The 22596-nt window shown below is 48.1% G+C and overlaps 1 protein-coding gene and 1 long non-coding RNA gene across 2 annotated transcripts in view; one reads left to right on the top strand and one right to left on the bottom strand.

Annotated features, from left to right (window-relative positions):
- Nucleotides 1-5660, bottom strand: part of LOC146772165 (uncharacterized) — a 50690-nt gene extending 45030 nt beyond the window's left edge. Inside the window, exon 1 of the long non-coding RNA XR_014971963.1 lies at nt 5569-5660. This is a non-coding gene — a long non-coding RNA (uncharacterized LOC146772165). The remainder of the gene's footprint in view (nt 1-5568) is intronic.
- KISS1R (KISS1 receptor) overlaps nt 1-21073 on the top strand; it is a 260552-nt gene extending 239479 nt beyond the window's left edge. The window contains exons 4-5 of the mRNA XM_085637413.1: nt 6363-6601; nt 20699-21073. Of these exons, the coding sequence (XP_085493539.1) occupies nt 6363-6601; nt 20699-21073 (614 nt within the window). The remainder of the gene's footprint in view (nt 1-6362; nt 6602-20698) is intronic.
- The last annotated feature ends 1523 nt before the right edge of the window (nt 21074-22596 follow it).

Genomic DNA, 22596 nt, shown 5'->3' with positions numbered 1-22596 from the left:
TTAGGAAGACAAAACAACTTTTCGTTGCCTTTTCTCCACAACACAAGGGCAACGCCATTTCCAAAGCAGGTATAGCCAGATGGATCGTTAAATGTATTCAAATTTGCTATCAAAAAGCTAAACGCACATTAACGATTCCCCCACGAGCCCACTCAACACGAAAGTTAGGGGCGTCCATGGCTTTCCTGGGAAACATTCCTTTACAGGAAATATGTAGAGCAGCCACATGGTCCACTATACATACATTTACCAAACACTACTGTGTAGATGTACACTCAAAACAGCAGGCAGCTGTAGGACAGGCTGTTCTCAAAACTCTTTTTCAGACTGCTGCAGCTGGCACTGGTAGCCGCCGCTAATAGGAGGTACTGCTATGTATTCTATGCACAGATATGAATTCAGCAGCCCACATGCCTCGAACTGAATATGCTACTTACCAGTATGCATCTGTTCTTGGCATGTAGGGCTGCTGACATTCATATCGCCCACCCTCCTCCCCGGCGCCTGTAGCAGCTGCAGCTCTCAGAATTACTGTATAGCATGGTCATCACTTACTGTATCTACTCCATCACTGCCACAATGGCAAAAAACAATCTAAGGATGGAGAGGATGCCCATGCGCACTGTGGTCCAGGGGAGGAGTCACCTATTTCGTGATACTTCGAAGACTCTTCCAGGACAACAACGTGCAAACATCCGGACCCAACACTAGGCGGCGATCTATGCACAGATATGAATGTCAGCAGCCCTATATGCCAAGAACAGATGCATACTGGTAAGTAGCATATTCAATATTAGCCACAGAAACGCACTAGAAATTGTTTGGTATACAATTTATTTTAGCTGCAGAAAAAACAGAAAGTGCAACATCATTTGTTTAAACAGATTACATGGGCATATTATCAAGCTTGTGCTGGTATCCAATCCAGGAGCATAGGAAATATTTCATTGTGCCAGCCCTAAACAGTAGAAATCGTTCCCAGCTCCTACTTGTGTTCCACAAATAATTTGTGGGGGCCTCCCCTGGGTTAAGGTACAAATACATGATAACACTTTGTTTCCCAAGGAGCTGCCTGTCACTCATAGAGACAGTGAGGTGAACAGCTGACGCCATCAGAACTGTCAGTGTCTCTCACAACAGACTTGTGCACAATGTTTCAGTTGTTTTCGCGTGGCCTTTATTACCTAGGAGGATCACTAAGTGTATTTTTCTAAAACTATATACTTATGATTGATGTTTAATGTTCTTCCTAGAGAGAGATCGGAGTTTTGTCTAGTGGAAGTTTTGACTCCTGGAAAGGTAGCACATAGGGTTAATGTGCCTGCAGCAAAGAACATGTACCATGCGGATCACAAAGTGCACATAATGTTAATAGGTCAGTGGGCTACTGCGTGTGTGTGTGTAGGTGGCTCTATTTGTGTGTGGGTTGCTCTATGTGAGTGGCTCTGTGTGTGTGGGTGGCTTTGAGTGTGTGGGTGCAAATGCAATAGGTCTCGCATTTGAGAGTGATTAAGCTATTGACATTGTAAATAACAATGCCGTTTCTTTAAATGTTTTAAAAACAAAAACATAAACAAAAATAATGTCATGAACAATGCCAATAGCTCTAACTTTAACAATGCCGAGACCGTTGCATTGTAAATGCTTGTTTTCTCAGTTTGTCACAAAGTTAAACCTTTCTCCACCTGAAGTCCCGGCGTGCTGAGGGGGAACAATTGTGCATTTATCGCGCGTTAATGACCACTGCAGGACGCAGGATTCCTCCAGGGATTCCTATAATAGAGCCTGCTAAGATCTGAATTAACCAGCTAGAGCCCGGGAAGCAGGCGCCGGCGGTATATTTACCGCGTGTTAACCGGGTTTGCAGTGCAATCTTCCAAATTCGGCGAATTCAGTTCCATCAAAGGGGTACATTCAACGCTGGAGTGCCCAGTAAACGGGAGTGGGTGGTTGGGTTCCCCAATCGCTAATCAGATTCGCAGTGTGATCTGCTGCGTAAAATAGCATCCTTAAAAGCGGCTGCTCTTGGCTGGTGCAGTCCGAGCGAACATCTTCAGGCCTGCCAAGCTCAAGAACTGGGCAGCGGCAACATTACATTCTCCCTGGCTGGTCGCTGCCGCTGCTAGCGCAAAGGTCAGTACGAAACTGCATTAACACGAGTGCGGTCCAGAGGCGTAGCTAGAGCTTGTGGCGCCCGGGGCTATCCCTCAGATTGCTGCCCCTGGGGGGGGGGGGGGGGGTTGCTGGGGGAAAAGGACGGCAAGCACTTGAAAGAGGACCGAGAGACACGTAGTATCACCGCTAATAGTTACCTCGATCATGCAAGCTACATGCACATACATGACACGGTCCAAGGCTACACAGTTGAATACACCGGTGACTGTCAGTACAAAAGAGAACACACAGACTGCATGACCTATCTGGGGACTCAGAAAAACCGCATGTGACATCCATCAGAGAGCTGCGTGAACAATTACCTGGTAATTCCCTCAGCACAATGCAAACATGCACATACATGACACTGTTCAGGGATCCATCATCTACAGCTGACATTAAATGACCATTCATTATGGTCCCCCCATTAAAGCAGTTCACTTTGTGATCTGCATGGTACATGTTCTTTGCAGCAGGCACATTAACCCTCTATGCTACCTTTCCAGGAGTCAACCCTTCCACTAGACAAAACTCGAATCTCTCTCTAGGAAGTACATTAATCACGAAGTTATCATGACATTTTTATTGTTTCTGAAAATTGATGGAGGCCAGGAAGGAGGCAGCAAGTTTTTTTTAAATCATAATATACTTGCAAACACTACGCACCCACCCGAAATAGGTACCCAGTGCGGTCACACCGTTCGCACCGCCCTAACCTGCTCAAGGATCGTGTGACCTCAGTGACAGAGTCACAGTGACTGGATCACTGTTGCTCTAGGGTGTGCTGCTTCATAGGCCTGCCCGCAAGACTGGAGATGAACTTCAGTATTGATTGTGATGGACAGTCCTTCATGGTTAAACCACACCTGCCACCCCTAGGGTCCACCTGCTTGAGCTAAGACATCAAGCCTTCTAAGGTCTAGTGGGGCCTTCTAAGGTCTAGCATGGGATTGTGCTCCCTCAGTAGAGTGGTCTGGGGGACTGGTCATGAAGGCTGAACCCAGTTCCCCAGTTCCAAATTCGACAGCTCTGGCCATAGTGCCACATCCTCCTAATTGTGCCCGCTATAAGCACTTGGATGTGGCTCAATTCAAATTATGCACTTGATAAGAGTAATATGCTGCCTAAAAAAAAAAAAAGTAAAAGCAAACACTCATACGGAATGCAAGATTAATAAAGCATGTGAAATGTAAGCCGAAACAACATGGTTACCTTAACGATCTCTCATTCACTATTCAGAAATCAGCGAGTGGTTTTACCTGAAAAGTTAAGGCCATGACTACAGGGCCCTGAAGGGAACCGTTTCAATGTCCATTGCTTATATCCTTACAAAACGTAAGCAGTATGGTTTAAAAAGACCACATCCATAAACAGAGCCATGGTACACATTTTGTTTTCCAATCCACCCATCAACCAGGTATTGCAATACATCCAGGAATGGTGCACTTCCCCACCTGGGGGCAACAATGCTGTTCAAAGAAAGACGAGAAAACAAAAGTAGCGCTTCACTGGCAAACTCTGTAAAGTGAGGCTGATGTGTTTGGATGTGAATAAAACCAATCTGGCCACTTTGCAACCCCTCTGTCTTACTTTATTTAGTTATGTATTTATTTTTCATATTGAAAACCTTCTATTTCTATCCATCCCGCTGTACTTTGGAATAGAAAAATGTCAGACAAAGGGCATTTCCCGCAAGAGTGTTTTTCTTTTTTGGATCAATTTCCCAGGGAAGCAACTAAATGAACGAAGGAAAGAGAGGTTGTGAACCGTTTCTTCAAGTTACGGTTTTCAGTAAGTGAGGAGCAAGACAGGAAGAGAGGGAGTAATAGGAGGAGAGGGGGGGACAGCTGCCAGCACAGAAAAGAAGAGGACATTGCCCGAGTCCGATTCCTTCTCTGCCCGTCTCCGAGCGTCCACGAAAGCAAGCCGAGCCTTATTTGAATGCCTTTGTCTGCCCCCAAAATAGTGCCGCCTGGGGCGGACCGCCCCCTCCTTCCCCCCTAGCTACGCCACTGGTGCGGTCAGGGCAATTTGGAAATATCTGTCCAAACATCAACCTGTGTGATGCACAAGTATAAGTGCAAAATTGCGCCTATGCAATCATTGCAACCCAGAAACAGTTGTGCTAAACTCCCCCTGTGCTATTTATCTACTCCGGAAACATTGGTTCACTATTGCACTGGTGAAACGGATGCGTCCTGAAGTGTCAGTGTGAAAATGCACTAGCGCCAATATAGCCTATGTAATCACAAAATTACTCAGTAGTGGTGCCCCGCACCTAACTCCGGGGCATATCAGAAACAACTGGCGATAATTATCGCTAAGCGCACTTAGCGCTAGGATAATTATTGCCGGCTAGCGTGGATTTTTATCGCTGAGATAGCGTGCTATTAGCAACGCCTATCTCAACAGCGATAAAAATCCTCACGCTAACTGCCTAACGTGAGATTATCGCTGGAAACCCAGCGATAATCTCACGCAATGTGGCGTTAGCTTGTTGATAGGGCCCCACAAACTTAGCCATGATATCCACCCTCCATAGGATATCATGGATAAGTCAGTCCTGAAGCAGGCGTAAGGAAAGTAGCGATAACAGGGGTTATCGCTACTTTTCTTGCCGCTATGCTTCATAGCGTGGGGCTTGATGATAGGAGAACTGTCGCTTAGCGACATTTCTCCTGTCATCTCAGGTCAGGAACGCCCACTTTGCATCTCATTAGAGATGCAAAGCTGGGCGTTAGGAATTCCTACGCTTACGCAAGTTTTCACGTGTTAGCGTGAGCTTGCTATTTAGGCGATAAAATTATCGACGCTTTTCGGCCGCAAAAGTGGCAATAATTCTATCGTCTCGCCTTGCTGATATGCCCCTCCCTTCCTCATCCGGCTTTCAATAGGAGAGCCCTTCCGATACCAGCGGTATTTTTTACAAGAAATTACAGCCTGTGATGGGATTGGGATGACTGCTTTCCGGGGACGCGGGATGTGGGGGTATGGGTGCAGAGCCTTCCAAAGCAAGCTCGCTCCCCGCTACCAGCAGCAAGAGCAGGGACGGGCGCTATTACAGCGCAGTGAAGCGGAAAATGGACTTCCAGGCCCCTTTGTACTGAGGTGAAGGTACAGCCCTCCTCGCCCTCCACTCTAAAGGGTTAAGCAAACTCAATCAATGTATGGACGCTGGTCTTTTACCCCAAAACGGAGATGGGGATGGGGGGGTCAATCTGTTACTTTTTTAACTGAAGGCACATCCGGTTTTAGAAATCTTTACTGAACATTGAGCATTGTTTTCATTTCCATGACTAAATAAATAAGCCAAAGATAAATGTTTTGAAAGGCCATAAAGCAAATTCATCTGGCTCCGTAGCACCCCCGCTTGCGCTGGTATTCCGAGTGGTTCAATCCGCCCTTGTTACTCACCTTATCAAATGCTGGTCTGAATGGCCAGGTCTGTGGGTGGCGAAGAAACTGAAGCAGAGAAGCTTCAGAGCGGGGATGCAAGTCTCTAAAGCGCCCCAGTTAACTGGGGATTTGTGGCGCAGTCAGGCTCCTGGCGAGAGTGGCTCCTCCCCCTGGCTGCCTCTTTTCTCAGCAAGTGGGGATTGAATGTCCTTGGGGGCCTGTTGGGGACACTGTAAGCAAGGCAGGCTTTCTTCTTTCCCGACTCAAGCTGCTGCTCAGAGGCAAGGGCTTCTGAAGCACCCGCCCGCGCGCTATTAGAAGGACGGGTGTCATTGATCTTCGAGAGGAGGAACAAACACCAGAGAATACAAAAAAGAAAAAGAAGCCATCAATAACTAGAAGTAGAAGTCAGGGAAGGGGATGGGGAAGGATTGAGTGCAGTCAGATGTAAAAAGAACATGAAGGGGGTGAGTACTTTGACCTTTCTTGGACCCCGAATCCTGCCTTTTCATTATTGACCTCGGGCCACAGACTCTGACCTGTGGCACTAACATGTGACCTCTGACCTACAGTTCTTAGAGGGATTTTTCTGCCCTTCATGCACCTGGGACGTGCCATGTGAAAGTACAAATTTATTTGCACTTCCCAACTTTCCTGAGCTGAATGTCCCTGTTAATCCCTTAAAGTTGATAATGTTTCCCTGATGAAAGTACAACTTCTCGTATGCATGCATGTTTGTTACATCCTCCCCCCCCCTGTCCATCTTGGCTGTTGTGAAAGTGAAGTAAAGCTGCTCCTGCTCTTCCCTCCAGGATCCTTCATCGTCTCCATTCCTGTTCCTATCTACAACCATCTCACCGAGGGATACTGGTTCGGGCCACAAACCTACTGCAGCGAGTCCTTCCCCTCCGTCTACCACGAGAAGGCGTTCATCCTCTACAACTTCCTGGCCGTCTACCTTTTGCCACTGCTGACCATCTGCATCTGCTACAGCGCCATGGTGTATCAGATGGGCCACCCTAGTGTGGAGCCTATAGACAATAACTACCAGGTACCGCATCTGTGTGCACCGGCATCGCTAGCATCTTCAGGCGCGCATCCTGTCAATGGGCCTATGACGCATGACAATCGCCACCCCAAACACCCATTAGGGAGCATCCTCTCATCGAGTCTACCAGACATGCAACCACCATCTCAACACCCATAAGCATCCGTCCTCTCATTGAGTCTACAAGACATGCACCTCAACACCCATAGGCTTGCATCTTGTCATTGGGTCTACAACGCATGACAACCACCACCTCTTCACCCATAAGAAAGCATCCTCTCATCGAGTCTACCAGACATGCAACCACCACCTCAACACCCATAAGCAAGCATCCTCTCATTGAGTCTACAAGACATACAACCACCACCTCAACACCCATAAACATCCATCCTTTCATTGAGTCTAAGAGACATGCAACCACCACCTCAACACCCATAAGCATCCATCCTCCCATTGAGTCTACGAGACATGCAACCACCACCTCAACACCCATAAGCATCCATCCTCCCATTGAGTCTACGAGACATGCAACCACCACCTCAACACCCATAAGCATCCATCCTCTCATTTAACCTACAAGGCATGCAACCACCACCTCAACACCCATAAGCATGCATCCTCTCATTGAGTCTACAAGACATACAACCACCACCTCAACACCCATAAGCATCCATCCTCTCATTGAGTTTACGAGACATGCAACCACCACCTCAACACCCATAAGTATCCATCCTCTCATTTAACCTACAAGGCATGCAACCACTTCCTCAACACCCATAAGCATGCATCCTCTCATTGAGTCTACAAGACATATAACCACCACCTCAACACCCATAAGCATCCATCCTCTCATTTAACCTACAAGGCATGCAACCACCACCTCAACACCCATAAGCATCCATACTCTCATTGAGTCTACGAGACATGGAACCACCACCTCAACACCCATAAGCATCCATCCTCTCATTGAGTCTACGAGACATGCAACCACCACCTCAACACCCATAAGCATACATACTCTAATTTAACCTACAAGGCATGCAACCACCACCTCAACACCCATAAGCATGCATCCTCTCATTGAGTCTACAAGACATACAACCACCACCTCAACACCCATAAGCTTGCATCTTGTCATTGGGCCTACAACGCATGACAACCACCACCTCAGCACCCATAAGCATGCATCCTCTCATTGAGTCTACGAGACATACAACCACCACCTCAACACCCATAAGCAAGCATCCTCTCATTGAGTCTACGAGACATGCAACCACCACCTCAACACCCATAAGCATGCCTTCTCTCATTGAGTCTACAAGACATACAACCACCACCTCAACACCCATAAGCATGCATCCTCTCATTGAGTCTACGAGACATGCAACCACCACCTCAACACCCATAAGCAAGCATTCTCTCATTTAATCTACAAGGCATGCAACCACCACCTCAACACCCATAGGCATGCATCCTCTCATTTAATCTACAAGGCATGCAACCACCACCTCAACACCCATAAGCAAGTATCCTCTCATTCAGTCTACCAGGCATGCAACCACCACCTAAACACCCATAAGCGTGCATCTTGTCATTTAGGCCTACAACGCATGATGACCACCACACCAACACCCATAAGCATGGATCCTCTCATTTAATCTACAAGGCATGCAACCACCACCTCAACACCCATAGGCTTGCATCTTGTCATTGGGCCTACAAAGCATGACAACCACCACCTCTTCACCCATAAGCGAGCATCCTCTCATTGAGTCTACAAAAAAATGCAACCACCACCTAAACACCCATAGGCTTGTAACTTGTCATTGGGCTTCCAACGTATGACAACCACCACCTCAACACCCATAGGCATGCATCCTCTCATTTAATCTACAAGGCATGCAACCACCACCTCAACACTCATAGGCATGCATCCTCTCATTTAATCTACAAGGCATGCAACCACCACCTCAACACCCATAGGCATGCATCCTCTCATTGAGTCTACCAGACATGCAACCACCACCTAAACACCCATAGGCGTGTATCTTGTCATTGGGCCTACAACAATTGACAACCACCACCTCAACACCCATAGGCATGCATCCTCTCATTTAATCTACAAGGCATGTAAGCATCACTTCAACACCCATTAGCGTGCATATTGTCATTTAGGCCTACAACGCTTGATGACCACCGCCTCAACACCCATAAGCATGGATCATCTCATTTAATATACAAGACATGCAACCACCACCTCAACACCTATAGGCTTGCATCTTGTAATTGGGCCTACAATGCATGACAACCACCACCTCTTCACCCATAAGCGAGCATCCTCTCATTGAGTCTACAAAAAAATGCAACCACCACCTAAACACCCATAGGTGTGTAACTTGTCATTGGGCCTACAACGTATGACAACCACCACCTCAACACCCATAGGCATGCATCCTCTCATTTAATCTACAAGGCATGCAACCACCACCTCAACACCCATAAGCATGCATCCTCTCATTTAATCTACAATGCATGCAACCACCTCCTCGACACCCATAAGCAAGTATCCTCTCATTGAGTCTACCAGACATGCAACCACCACCTAAACACCCATAAGCATGCATCCTCTCATTTAATCTACAAGGCATGCAATCACCATCTCATCACCCAAAAGCAAGTATCTTCTCATTGAGTCTACCAGACATGCAACCACCACCTCAACACCCATAAGCATGCATCCTCTCATTGAGTCTACCAGACATGCAACTACCACCTCAACACCCATAAACATGCATCCTCTCATTTAATCTACAAGGCATGCAACCACCACCTCAACACCCATAAGCATGCATCCTCTCATTGAGTCTACAAGACATGCAACCGCCACCTCAACACCCATAGGCATGCATCCTCTGATTTAATCTACAAGGCATGCAACCACCACCTCTTGATCTATAAGTGAGCATCATCTCATTGAGTCTACAAACAAATGCAACCACCACCTCATCACCCATAGGCATGCATCCTCTCAGTGGGCCTAAGAGGCATGACACTCAGCACCTCAACGTGAACTCGGACTGTGGAGCTCAGATGCAGAGGTATTTTGTTCGGTGGGACGCTTGCGTTGGAGCCTCTCACTTTACTTGGATGACCTGGAGAGGGGGAGAAAACAGGGCAACAGGGTCACTCTCAGTGCAGGCCTCATTGATCCTGAAGTTCCTCGTCAGCAGGTCAGCTTTGGTGTTGGTGGTGCCTGGGCTGGACACTCAACAAGCCTTGGTTGCGGCAAATGCCCAGGGTATTGGTGCTGGGCAGATGGCTCCTGGCGGGCCTTGCGTCTCCAGACTCGGCAGGTAGACAGAACTGACCTACTAGGACCACGAAGACCTCCTCCTGAAGTGTACCTCCCTCGGTGGCTCCAAAGGCCAGCAACATGGTGGACCGGGCAGATGCCGTCAGTGCAGGTGGATGGCACTGCCACCCCAAGGGAGATGCTACTTAGTTGTTGAAGCAGTGGACAGTCCTCCAAGGGCTTGTGAGGATGCACAGCTTTTGGAAGAGCTTGGCCGGTGCCATTGTTGAAGTGCCAGCGGCAAGGCAGGGTTTGGAGCCAAGTTCAGGCTAAGTCCTCAGTTCTTTTGATGACGGCTCTCTTCTGTCATTCTTCTGTTCCCTGGTAGATGAATCTGAGTTCCTGGTGTCAGAGGGACCCCTACATAGTGAATTCAGGGGAGTTTAGGGGAGTGTATGACAGTAGCCAATGGGCTTCTGACCCCTGGGGTGATTACACACCCTATATGACACCTTCCTGTGGAGAGTGGGCATGTTCCTGACCCAGACAGAGTTCCTGGTTTCTCCAATTTCAAAATGGGGAAACCCTTTCTCGGCTATCCACTTCAGGTAACCCACCCAGGGGTATGCCTAGAAAACACGCCTACTGATCTAATTTTTCTGCCTGATCTGGTGCCAAATGGGCCTCAGGGCAAGGAGCGGCGTTCTCTAGGTCTGGGGGAAGCCAGAGTCACATATCAAAGGCTGTAGAGGTTTTGAAGCTTCTGCCTTGATATGCTATATCACCATCCATCCTGCAGGAGGTGGTGTGAACATCTTCCTCATGAGCAGGCATTGTTTCTGGCCTCTGAGAGTGTGGACTCTCACCTACAGGGGATCAGACACGTGTCTCTGGTGGCAAGCTGGACGATAACAGTCAGCCAGCACACTAGAGAACTAGTACGTTTTCCTCTGGGTGCATGTCACAATAAATCTGGCATCAGTATAGATTTATTAAGACAAGGTGTTTGACACCAAACACCGTTATCTTCAGTGCAGCCATTATTTAGCTGGGTAACTCGTAATGACCAGTGCCCAGAACATATAATTAACATGGCTTCATGATCACTTGCATGCCCTAGTTATGGTACTAGGCGCCTGCTGTAGGGGTGACTTACATATAAGACATGCAGTGTATTTGGGCATTGCACACATGGAGTGTACAATGTTGTGTTTTCAGAAGTGCCTGTGCTCTTTCACACATCCTGCAGTGGCAGTCTGTGTGCAGTTTTTGTTGGGGTCCCTTTGGGTGGCATGATACATGCTGCAGCCCATAGGGTCCCTCTGTAGTACCCATTCCCTAAGTATCATAGGTCCATTTACCAAGGACTTAGTAGGGTGCTAAAGTCCTTGCCAATTGGGTTGCACTTGAACACATGTTGCAGTTCTTAGGGAAAAAGCACTGGCACTGGGGCCTGTCTTGCAGGGACCCAGTGCACATCCAGTCAAGAACATCAGTACCAGTTGGCAAAAAGTGGGGATGACCACGTCAAAACACATGGCAACCACCAGACAACACCTACAGACATGCAACCCCTCACTCTGCCTTTAGGCATGGCAACCGCCATATAACACCTACAGACATGCAGCCCCTCACTCTGCCTTTAGGCATGGCAACCGCCATATAACACCTACAGAAATGCAGCCCTTCACTCTGCCTTTAAGACATGGCAACCACCATACAACACCTACAGACAGGCAACCCCTCACTCCGCCTTCAAGACATAGCAATCACTGTACAACACCTACAGACATGCAACTCCTCACTCTGCCTTCAAAGCATGGCAACCACTGTGCGACACCTACAAGCATGCAACCCTTCACTGCCTTTAAGACATGGCTGCGACCATGCAACACCTACAGACATACATCCCCTCACTGCCTTTAAGACATAGCAACCACCATACAGCACCTACAGGCATGCAACTCCTTACCCTGCCTTCAAGACATTGCAGCCAACATACAACACTTATAGGCATGCATCCCCTCACTGCCTTTAAGACATAGCAACCACCATACAGCACCTACAGGTTTGCAACTCCTTACCCCACCTTCAAGACATTGCAGCAAACATACAACACCTATAGGCATGCATCCCCTCACTGCCTTTAACACATGGCAACCAACATACAACACCTACAGGCATGCAACTCCTTACTCTGCCTTCAAGACATAGCAACCACCGTACAACACCTACATACATGCTGCCCTTTGCTCTGCCTTAAAGACATGGCAGCCACCATACAACACCTACAGGCATGCAGCCTTCACTGCCTTTCAGACATAGCAACCACCATACAACACCTACAGACATGCTGCCCCTCGCTCTGCCTTAAAGACACGGCAGCCACCATACAACACCTACAGACATGCAGGCCTTACTGCCTTTCAGACATATCAACCACCGTATAACACCTACAAATATGTATCCCATACCTCTGCCTTTAAGACATGGCAACTACCGGAAAACACCTACAGGCATGCAACCCTTCACTCTGCCTTCAAGAGATGGCAGCGACCAAACAACACCTACAGACATGGCAGCCACTGTGCAACACCTACAGACATACAGCCCCTAACTCTGTCTTTGAAACAGGACAATCCCCAAACAGCAACTGCCATGCATCCCCTCACTCTGCCTTTGATATCAGAAACAAACTGCCATCAATAAGAGGGTGCACCTTCCCTCACTCTGCCACCACCTAACAGCTACAAGTGTGCATCCTCTTACTTGGTTGCAAGCAAGTGAAAATGTCATCCACAGCACAGGTGCGCATCTCTTCACTCGTCCACTGAGATGTGAATGAGTTAATGAGTCAATGACAGAGTGTGCTTTTGAATGATTTAGAGAGTGATTCAATGAGTGTGTGACTGAATCAGTAAGTCAGTAAGTGAGTAAATGAGTGAGACTGAATGAGTTAATATGAGCATGAATTAGTGTAGTGTGTGATGAATATGTGAGTGTGTGAATAAGTGAGTGAGTGTATGCGTGAGGTGGTTAGTGAGTGAGAGAGTGAATGTGCAAATTAATCAGAGTGAGTTAGTGTGTGAGTTAAGCAATGAGTAACAGAGTGTGTGAATGAGTTAGTGTGGGAATGAGTAAGTAGAAAGGTGCTGATTGAATTAGAGGGGATGAATAGTTGAATGAATTAGAGTGAGTTACTGTGTTTCCCTCAGCAGGTATTTTATGGTTTTTAGCGCCGGGACGCCTCGTTGCTGGGGCAGCTGTTCGCGCTTAATCAAATTCATAACATAACATAACATTTATTGTGTGTATGAGTGAGTGAGTTAGTGACTGTGTATGATTTAGTCAGTGAGTGACTGATGAATGAGTAAGTTTAAAAAGGGTGTGAGGAACCGTGTGAAAGAATATTTGAAGCAACATGGGCAGGAATATGGTAAGTTAATGAGTACGTGAATGAATAGGTGCAAGGGAGTGACTGTGTCGGCAAGTAAAGGAGTGAGAGGAAGCGAGTGAAGGAATAGGTGAATGAGTAATTGAGTGTGTGTGAACATGTGAGTGCAAAAGAGAGTTGGTGAGGGAACAGTGTGAGTGACTGAGTGAGTGCACAGGGGGGTTAGTGTATCAGTCAGTGAGTACATGAATGAGTGTGTGAGCAAGTGAGTAAGTGAGCCTGTCAGTTACTAAAGGAAAGGAGGCCTGTGTTGAGTGCCTGGTGAGGCCTGGAGGGACATATTGTGTACTGACAGTGGGTAGGATGCCCTGGTGATATACAGCTAGGTGCAGGAGGGACTAAGACACACTGAATCCCTGCAGGAGCACTGCATCCCTGACCCTCCCAATTTACCGGTTGCAACCCCGACAGCTGCTTCTCAATACACGGAGGGTAAAATACGTTGTTATTTCCACATTGAGCGAATATTCACACTTTTATGGCCTGGCTTGGCAGCGCAGTTGTATCCAGACAATTTAGGTGAGCATCATTAGAGGTGCTTAAGCTCTGCCCACATGTTGGGAGCCAGGAGTAGGTGTTTTAATTGGGCAGCGGCTGTGTGTTTCCATAAAAGAGTGCTTGCCCTCTACACGGCTGTGATTGTTTTGTTTATTTTACCAGCTGCTTGAGTTTGTACTTCCAGGGGCGCACACAGGACACTGAAAGGCTGTTAAAGTGTCTTAGATAATTAGATAATGTATGTGGTTTTCCTCTGGCAGCAGCACAGATGGGAGGAGGGCAGTCATTAACCTACATGGATTTTTAGGTCTGGCTTTACAGTGCAACTGTCACTTGTCCTTTTAACCTGCACCGCTGCTATTCTACATGTATTTGCTTTCATAGAAGTGGGTGCGCTTCGCAGCGCTATCTGCTGTATTGCGTCACATTACAATGCGCCATTCCTTTAAAGCCAGAGCTGCTAGCGTTGTTAGGTTTAGGGGCAACGGAAGGCAGCAGATGAGATGTAGGCAGGAAGAAGGGCACACAATGCCAGAAGAGCCCCTCCGGCTCACGGGAAGGACACCGCCCAGAAGGCGCTCTGGATCAGTAAGTCCAGCAGCCACTGGGGGGCACAGGGGGGTTCCAAACCCCTCAAGGTCTGCTTGTCTGGCAGACCCAGCGCGCCGCCCACATCTGCTCACTCCTGCAGCACACACGTTGTGTAGAAACAACAGCCACTTTTAATCAAACAAGGAAGAGGGGATAGGTTGCTTACAACTGGCCGAAGTGTTCCTGCCAGAATGCGCCCATGCGTCTCCTCAGTCTCACCGGGTGGCGGAGGTAGCTTTTTGTACTGTCTATGAGGCGGCGTCATGCATGGTTCTTCCACTTCAGGTGGAGTCCATTGTTACTGGGCCTGCTGTCCTTGGAATATGCGACCAATTACATCACATTTAATTCATGCCAGTTGTTGTTGGAGGGGCATCTATACACTTTGTTACACGAGAAAGGAAGGGATTTGCAGTTGCATGTAAGGATCATGTCAGATTGGGGCGGCGGTGAGTGGGAGCGCCGGAGGTCTGTGAGAGGTAAAATATTACCACTGAAAAGGCCTGCCCTATATCCACGAGTCTTAACCTGGCATTCAAATAGGAGACAGTGAAGGTTTGGGTGCAGTTCTCGGGGTTGGAGTTGTGTATATAAGCATCCACTTCCAAGGTTGGGGTGCAGCTGTAAGGGTCAGAGTCGTATATATACGCTCCACCTCCAATGTTGGGGTGCAGCTGTAAGAGTCTGAGTTGGGTACATAAGCTCCACTTCCAATGTTGGGGTGCAGCTGTAAGGGTCAGAGTCGTATATATACGCTCCACCTCCAATGTTGGGGTGCAGCTGTAAGAGTCTGAGTTGGGTACATAAGCTCCACCTCCAATGTTGGGGTGCAGCTGTAAGAGTCAGAGTTGGGTATATAACTTCAACTTCCAAGATTGGGGTGCAGCTGTCAGGGTCACAGTTGGGTATATAAGCTCCACCTCCAAGGTTGGGGTGCAGCTGTAAGGGTCAGAGTTGGGTATATAAGCTCCACCTCCAAGGTTGGGGTGCAGCTGTAAGAGTCAGAGTTGGATATATAAGCTCCACCTCCAATGTTGGGGTGCAGCTGTAAGAGTCAGAGTTGGATATATAAGCTCCACCTCCAAGGTTGGGGTGCAGCTCTAAGGGTCAGAGTTGGGTGTATAACCTCCACCTCCAATGTTGGGGTGCAGCTGTAAGAGTCAGAGTTGGGTATATACGCTCCACCTCCAATGTTGGGGTGCAGCTGTAACAGTCAGAGTTGGATATATAAGCTCCACCTCCAAGGTTGGGGTGCAGCTCTAAGGGTCAGAGTTGGGTATATAACCTCCACCTCCAATGTTGGGGTGCAGCTGTAAGAGTCAGAGTTGGGTATATACGCTCCACCTCCAATGTTGGGGTGCAGCTGTAAGAGTCAGAGTTGGATATATAAGCTCCACCTCCAAGGTTAGGGTGCAGCTGTAAGAGTCAGAGTTGGGTATATAACTTCAACTTCCAAGATTGGGGTGCAGCTGTCAGGGTCAGAGTCGGGTATATAACCTCCACCTCCAAGGTTGGGGTGCAGCTGTAAGGGTCAGAGTTGGGTTAAAAGCTCCACCTCGGGGTAAGCGCCTGCCAGGGCAGTATTTTCTTACTTTCCATAGGCCGCCCTCCCCGGATATGCAGAGCTTCCAGCCAGGTCAGTGGGTTCCTGGAGGTGAACTTCTTTGTAATGAGGCGCAGGCCCATTAGAAGACCATTGCAGTTTAGAGCGCTCTATGGTGAGACAAAGATGGGATGCTGATTGACCCAGCTCACCATGAGTTGTGCATTGGGGTGTTAGGTCGTTTTAAGGCAATATGGAGAGGATTTTCCGAATTCTGGATAAGATGGCATTGCTGAAGGCTATGTCAAAAGTAAGGAGGACTGGGGTGCTTATAGGTCCAGCATACATGCCCCTGGGCATATGTATTCAAACAAAGGTATGCAGTTCCTTGGAGATACTAAAGAAAGGAAAGTAGAGGGCTAGTCGGTACAATGTCCAAAACCAGGAGAGGGTCACCCACTTTTGGAACTGTGGCCCTCACACACCCGCCAGGGTGTCGTGCTTCATCATCGAGCGTGCTCCTCGTCAGGCCGGCGCTGCAATGCCTGATGGGCACCCTGTGAGGGGCTCGTTTTCGGAGATCTTTTGTTCCCAAAGTCGTATGGTGCGGTGCGAGTTTAGGGCCTAACGGAGTAGATGCGTGTAAAGGGTGTGAGGAAAATGTGAGAGAAATTTAAAACAGGGCTCAGTGGTACTCAAAATTCATTTTAATTAGCGAGAACACGTATCCCTGCTAAAACTTGAGTTGGCATGCCACTGGTATGATGTTCAGCGGTGGCTAAAGAGTAGAGGTCAACATGTTTCATGCCTATATTGTTGAGCAATCAATTGGCAAATTCGTCAGGACCATGAATAAAATCACTATCTACGCAGTGGTTGGTGTCCTTGTTAGTATCAAGGGTAAGCCAAACACTCTGACAACCTAACAGAAAGGTACCTTGTGGTAATACCGACCTAGAAAACACAGTAGTATACATCATTCAAAATACGCTATAACAACAGCAAGCAATAGGATTATAATCTTGCTTATTAGTAAAAAACATATGTGACAGGCACAGTGGAAAGATAGTAATAAGTGGCAGGCTGGTGGCACATCTAGGGGCTTAGGCAGGTGGGGTGGCTTGTCAAACACCATGGTACGCAATAAACTGTTATAGCTCACCCATCTGGGGTGGCTCGCTAGCTGCTTCGATTGCTAGTAGAGGGAAGGTTAAAGTTTTCGACGCCCTGGTGTGTGAAAAAAGATCATTTACGATATAATAATCAAGCAGTTATATTTGAAAGAAGTGCTGCAAATAGCCATCAGGGAGAAAGAGAAGTGTCCCAATGGTGACCGCAGTAGCGGGGTACTTACACTTAAGCAGCGTCTCAGTGGCCGGACGACCTACCCTCGCTCTACCAGCTCGGCAGAGTGAGTAGATCTGTGGGGGGCGCGCTTAAATACTCATGCTAGCCAGTCTGTTCAGAGGGGGAGCCCCATGTCGGATGGGTGGGTATATTGCGTACAGCTAGAATGGCGTGGCCGTAGACAGTGTGGCGCATAGTACTGATGCGTCCGTGTGTCATACCTAGTCTTAATGGTGGATGCCATGTTATGTTATTTTAAAGTATTTGTAGAGCGCATGGCTGCCCCAGCAACGGGGCATCCCAGCGCTAGAGATGAACAGAGTGAGGCGACAGAACAGAAGGGAGATTAACATTGGGTGAAAAGCCAGATCTTCACCAGCCTTCTGAAGGTTGGATGATCAGGGTTGCTGCGGATGTGGGTAGGGAGGGAGTTCCAGAGGGCGGGAGCCAACATCTTAAAAGATCGACCGCCCGCCCTGGCCCTCCGTATCCGAGGAACTCTGGCCATGAGCAGATCTGACAAGCGCAGCGCGCGTGTGGGAGCATAGTAGGAACATAGATCACTCAAGATTCTGGGGCCAGTGCCCAGAAGGATTTTATGGGTGATGCACGGCGTTTTGAAGCACACTCTCTGTTCTAGGGGGAGCCAATGTAGGCGACAGAGGAGTCTGGAGATATGACAGTGTTTGGGGAGGGCAAAGATCGCGCGAGCAGCAGCTTTCTGAACGTGCGGCAGCCTTTTAATTACGGATTTGTTGGCTCCCAAAAGAAGCACATTGCAGTAATCCAGTCTGGCAAGGACGGATGATTGGATGATCAGTTGCAGAGTCAATGAAACCATGTATTGGTTTGAGGCCAAGCAGCGGGTCCAAAACACTTCCCTGCCACAGATTTGGCATGGATCTCAAAGGTGAGATCACTCTCCATCACTATGCCTAGGTTCTTCACCACAGGTTTGGGTATGGGGTGGTACTCCAAGAGCAGGAGGCCACCACTCATTGCTCCATAGATGGGAATCTCTACCCACCAGAAGGATCTCGGATTTGGCTGAATTTAGCTGCAAATAGTTAGTGGCCCTCCACTCCGAGATAGCTGTTAGATCCTGTCTAAATTTCCCCATGTCCTGACTAGGGTTGTTGGAGAAGGCAATCACCAGCATGGGTGTCATCTGCATACGACACCAAGGAGATGCCCCGGGCTTTGGCCAGCAGGGCCAGCGGTCTCAAATAGACATTGAATAAGTGAGGGCTTTATGCTGACCCCTGGGGCACCCCACAGAGCAGTGGTTGAGTGCAGGAGTGGAAAGGGGGGACAGTCACTTGGAAGGTCTGGCCATCTAGGAAAGATGAAAACCAGGAGAGGGCTTTGCCCTTGACACCAATCTCCTCCAGACGTAGGAGCAGGATCTCATGGGAGACCGTGTCGAAGGCCGCACTCAAATCCAGCAGAATTAATGCTGTAGTTCTGCCTGCATCCAAGGATATCCGCAGTTGTTCTGTGACCGCCTGCAAAGGGGACTCAGTGCTATGCTGAGGCCAGAATCCATTTTGAGATTTGTCAAGTATTGAGTTTGCTTCCAGGTAGTGAGTTAGGATTTAATTGACATTTGATTCTGTGATTTTGTACAGGAATGGAAGCAGCGAGATAGGACAAAAGTTTTCTGGCATGGAGACATCTAGTGTTGGCTCTTTCAATAGGGGAACTACCTTGGCGTGCTTCCAAGTCTTAGGGACCACCGCCGAGGATAGGAACAGATTAATTAGCTCCAAGCATTCAGGCAAGAGACATTGTTGATATTTCCGGAAGGCATCGGGTTTCATAGAGTCATCTGGGGACCCTGATTTCACTTTGACAAACAGTGCTTCCATGGCTTGATGGGAAATAGGGGGGAGCAATGCGAGTGAATAGGTGTCAGAGCTTGCCGACACGTTCCGACCTGTGCTCCGGGAGGAATCCCCTGAGTGGAAGCTGCTGTACATGCGTTCTACCTTCTCCAGAAAGAATTTGGCCAGTACTTCACATTGCAGACTAGAAGCTATGATACTGTCTGAGGCAGAGTGGGGCTTTACCAGGTCCTTCAAAAGAGAGAAGATGGTTTTAGTAGGGTTATTGCTTGTGGATATCAGGTTGGTATAGTGTGCTGCCCTTGTCTTGTGGAGCAATTTGCGGTAGGCCTTAATCGCACTGCTGTACTGTGTTTTAGCCAGAGGGTCATAGGATCTTCTCCAGGCTCGCTCTAAGACCTTGCAATTCTTCCTGGCTAGGGTCAGGGATTTATTAAACCAGACGTTGATCCATGCGCTTTTAGCATGAGTGAGTTTAAACGGGATGTATGTGTCCAAAGCTTGGGTAATCCACCCCCGAAAGTGCACCAGAACCTCGTCAATGTTGGCGGACCTTTCTGGGAGCTAAGTGCTTAAGGTGGCCAAAAAGGCAGCATTATCCAGTTTATGCCAGGAGCGTATGAGTGAGGGAATGCGGTGTGGCTGTAGTTTAGGGCCCGTTAACGATAGCCACATCTGGATAAGAAAGCCATATTAGTACCTATGTTAACCGATGCAGAAGTAGCTGGTGGCATGCGAAAAAGTATCACCACAGCAGTAGCCAACTCCGTGGTGAAAGTTTTAATGGCTTTCGCTAGAAAGAACCTACTGAGGCGGTCCATAACAAAATGTAGTAGTGACACATTTGTGTGTGTAAAACAGCCAATGTTATTGCTGACAGCTAGTCTGGAGAGTCATTTGTTTGCAAAAGTTCTGACAGCAAGAAACTCGTGCCTACACTTGACCGTTAAACACACAGGTGGATGTGGCGTTATTGAGGGCCATGTGTGAGTCAAAGGCTCTTCGTGTAGAGGGAGCGGCCATCCATGGAGAAGCTTGGGAGCCAGGGATTGGCTTGGGAAGGTGAGTTTCCATGCGGTGGGCATAAGGATCTCTAGCACAGGGATTGTGTGTCGGATGCGGGGATGCCACCCAGACCCTCCCCCTCTGGCAGTTATCCAGAACATGAAACAGGGTGCGCATTGCATGCCAGAAGGTTCTAGGCCTGCGTCCAAGACTACAGTGTTCGATCTCAATGAGATGTATAGTGTTATTTCCTTCCCTTCATGGAGAGTCAGGAGCAGTTACAATAATGTAATACAACTTTGGGCTCTATATGAGTTCCATAGAATCCTGGTTCAACAAGTTCCGGGTGGTGTGCCCATGAGGTACAGACCAATGCAGAGGCGCATTCTGGAATTATATATTTTGGTATTTCCAAGGTCCATTCCCCTCCTAGGGCTTCTCTAGAAGTCTTCCTCCTAGCCTTGCATTCTGCCGTACACTGTGTGTAACATTCTTACAACTGTTGTCTCTTTGTAACCCGACGCAGGTGCAGCTCCTAGCAGAGCGATCGGAGGCCATGCGCGCCAAGATCTCTCGCATGGTTGCGGTGGTTGTCATGCTGTTCACCCTCTGCTGGGGGCCCATCCAGCTGTATATCCTGTTCCAGGCCTTCAGCCCCAGCTTCCAGCGCAACTACTACACGTACAAGGTGAAGATCTGGGCCCACTGCATGTCCTACACCAACTCCTCCATCAACCCCATCGTCTACGCCTTCATGGGCGCGAACTTCCGCAAAGCCTTCAAGAAGGTCTTCCCCTTCGTCTTCAAGCAGCGGGTGGGGAGCACTAATGCTGCCAATGCCAATGCCAACCCCAACGCCAACGTCAACACTGAGATGCACTTTGTCTCGTCCGGCACATAGTGCAAGGCCGCGGAACATCCAATGGGGAACATCATCGTCAAGGACAATGTTGGCTCTTTGACAAACTCCTCTAGACGATGTAGAGGAAAAGGAGAAACAAGTATTTTTGTAAAATAGAGAAGATCCTTTTTCCTCATGACTATAAAAATGTATATTTCTTTACATGTATATATTTTTGTGGGGGATGGTAGAAAGACATCAGGACCAACTCAGACTTCAGGTATTTTCTCAGGACACTGGACTATCGTGGTGAAGGACACAGTCACAACACATCTTCTGCTCCGGACAGAAAAATTCTACGAAGTGCCCTGAAGGGGGCAAGCATTTGAGAAGCTGCTTTACTGGAAAGCTTCTTGTAAAAGAGTTGGGCATGAAGGAACGCATCGTCAGGAGGGAACAATATTTGTCTGAAATATCCAGGAACAGCAGCTGGGACTGAGCATGAACAGAGGCAGACACCCCGAATATAATCCCCAGAAAACGCAAGAAACTCGCCTAGTATTGTGAGACCCAGATACATAAGAATAAAGGGAAGGGCATCTGAAAAACCTCACCACCATTGGATTGAGGCATGTCAGTGGGAATGTGTTATAGGGACTTGAAACAATTGTTAAGACCCGTCCATCATGCTTGACTCTCAAAAACAGCATTTAGCACTCTGACATGTAAACCTAAGAATGAGTGTTCAGTGCTCCAACTGCTATGTGTGATCCAAGGAATGAGTGTTCAATGCTCTGACTGATATGTAATCCAAAGAATGGCTGACCGACTGGTGTGTAGATAAAATAATGGGTGTTCTGTGCTCCGATTGATGTGTTGACCAAAGACTGGGGTTTCAGAGTCCCATTGACATATAAAATTGGTGTGTAACCTTAGAAGAGACGTTCAGAGCTCTGATGGACATGTGAACCACAGAATGGGCGTTCAGCGCTCTGATCGACATGTGAACCACAGAATGGGCGTTCAGCGCTCTGATCAACATGTGAACCACAGAATGGGTGTTCAGAGCTCTGATCCACATGTGAACCACAGAATGGGCATTCAGAGCTCCGATCACAGAATGGGCATTCAGTGTGCAGACTGATGTGTAACACGAGAATAGGTGTACAAAGCTCTGCATGAATGGACATTCAGAGCTCTGATTGACATGTAAACCTAAGCATTGGCTCTTACATCTCCCACTAACATGCCTCCTGAGCATGACCGTTCGGTGCTCCTATTGATGCATAAACATCAGAGTGGATACTTAGAGTTAGCACCTGCTTCTATGTTTTGAAAGCCCTCAGAAAGGTGCTTTCGTACATTCCACCAGAACTGCACCGGCCCGCCATCATCGCACTAGTCACTTCCCGTCTTGACTACTGCACACTGCCTTGTACCTCAACATCATTGTGGCCTCCTTGAACAGGCTCCAAGTCATCCAGAATGTGGCAGCCAGGTTGATCCTTAATATCCCTAAGCATCAGTCAGCGAGGGAGGGGACCCGCACTCTGCATTGGATACTCATGAGGAAGCGCATCTCT

The sequence above is a fragment of the Triturus cristatus genome, chromosome 12 (assembly GCF_964204655.1).
Source record: "Triturus cristatus chromosome 12, aTriCri1.1, whole genome shotgun sequence".
Taxonomy (NCBI): Eukaryota; Metazoa; Chordata; class Amphibia; order Caudata; family Salamandridae; genus Triturus; species Triturus cristatus.
Note: the sequence above shows the minus strand (reverse complement) of the source record. Positions and strands in the feature narration are given on the sequence as shown.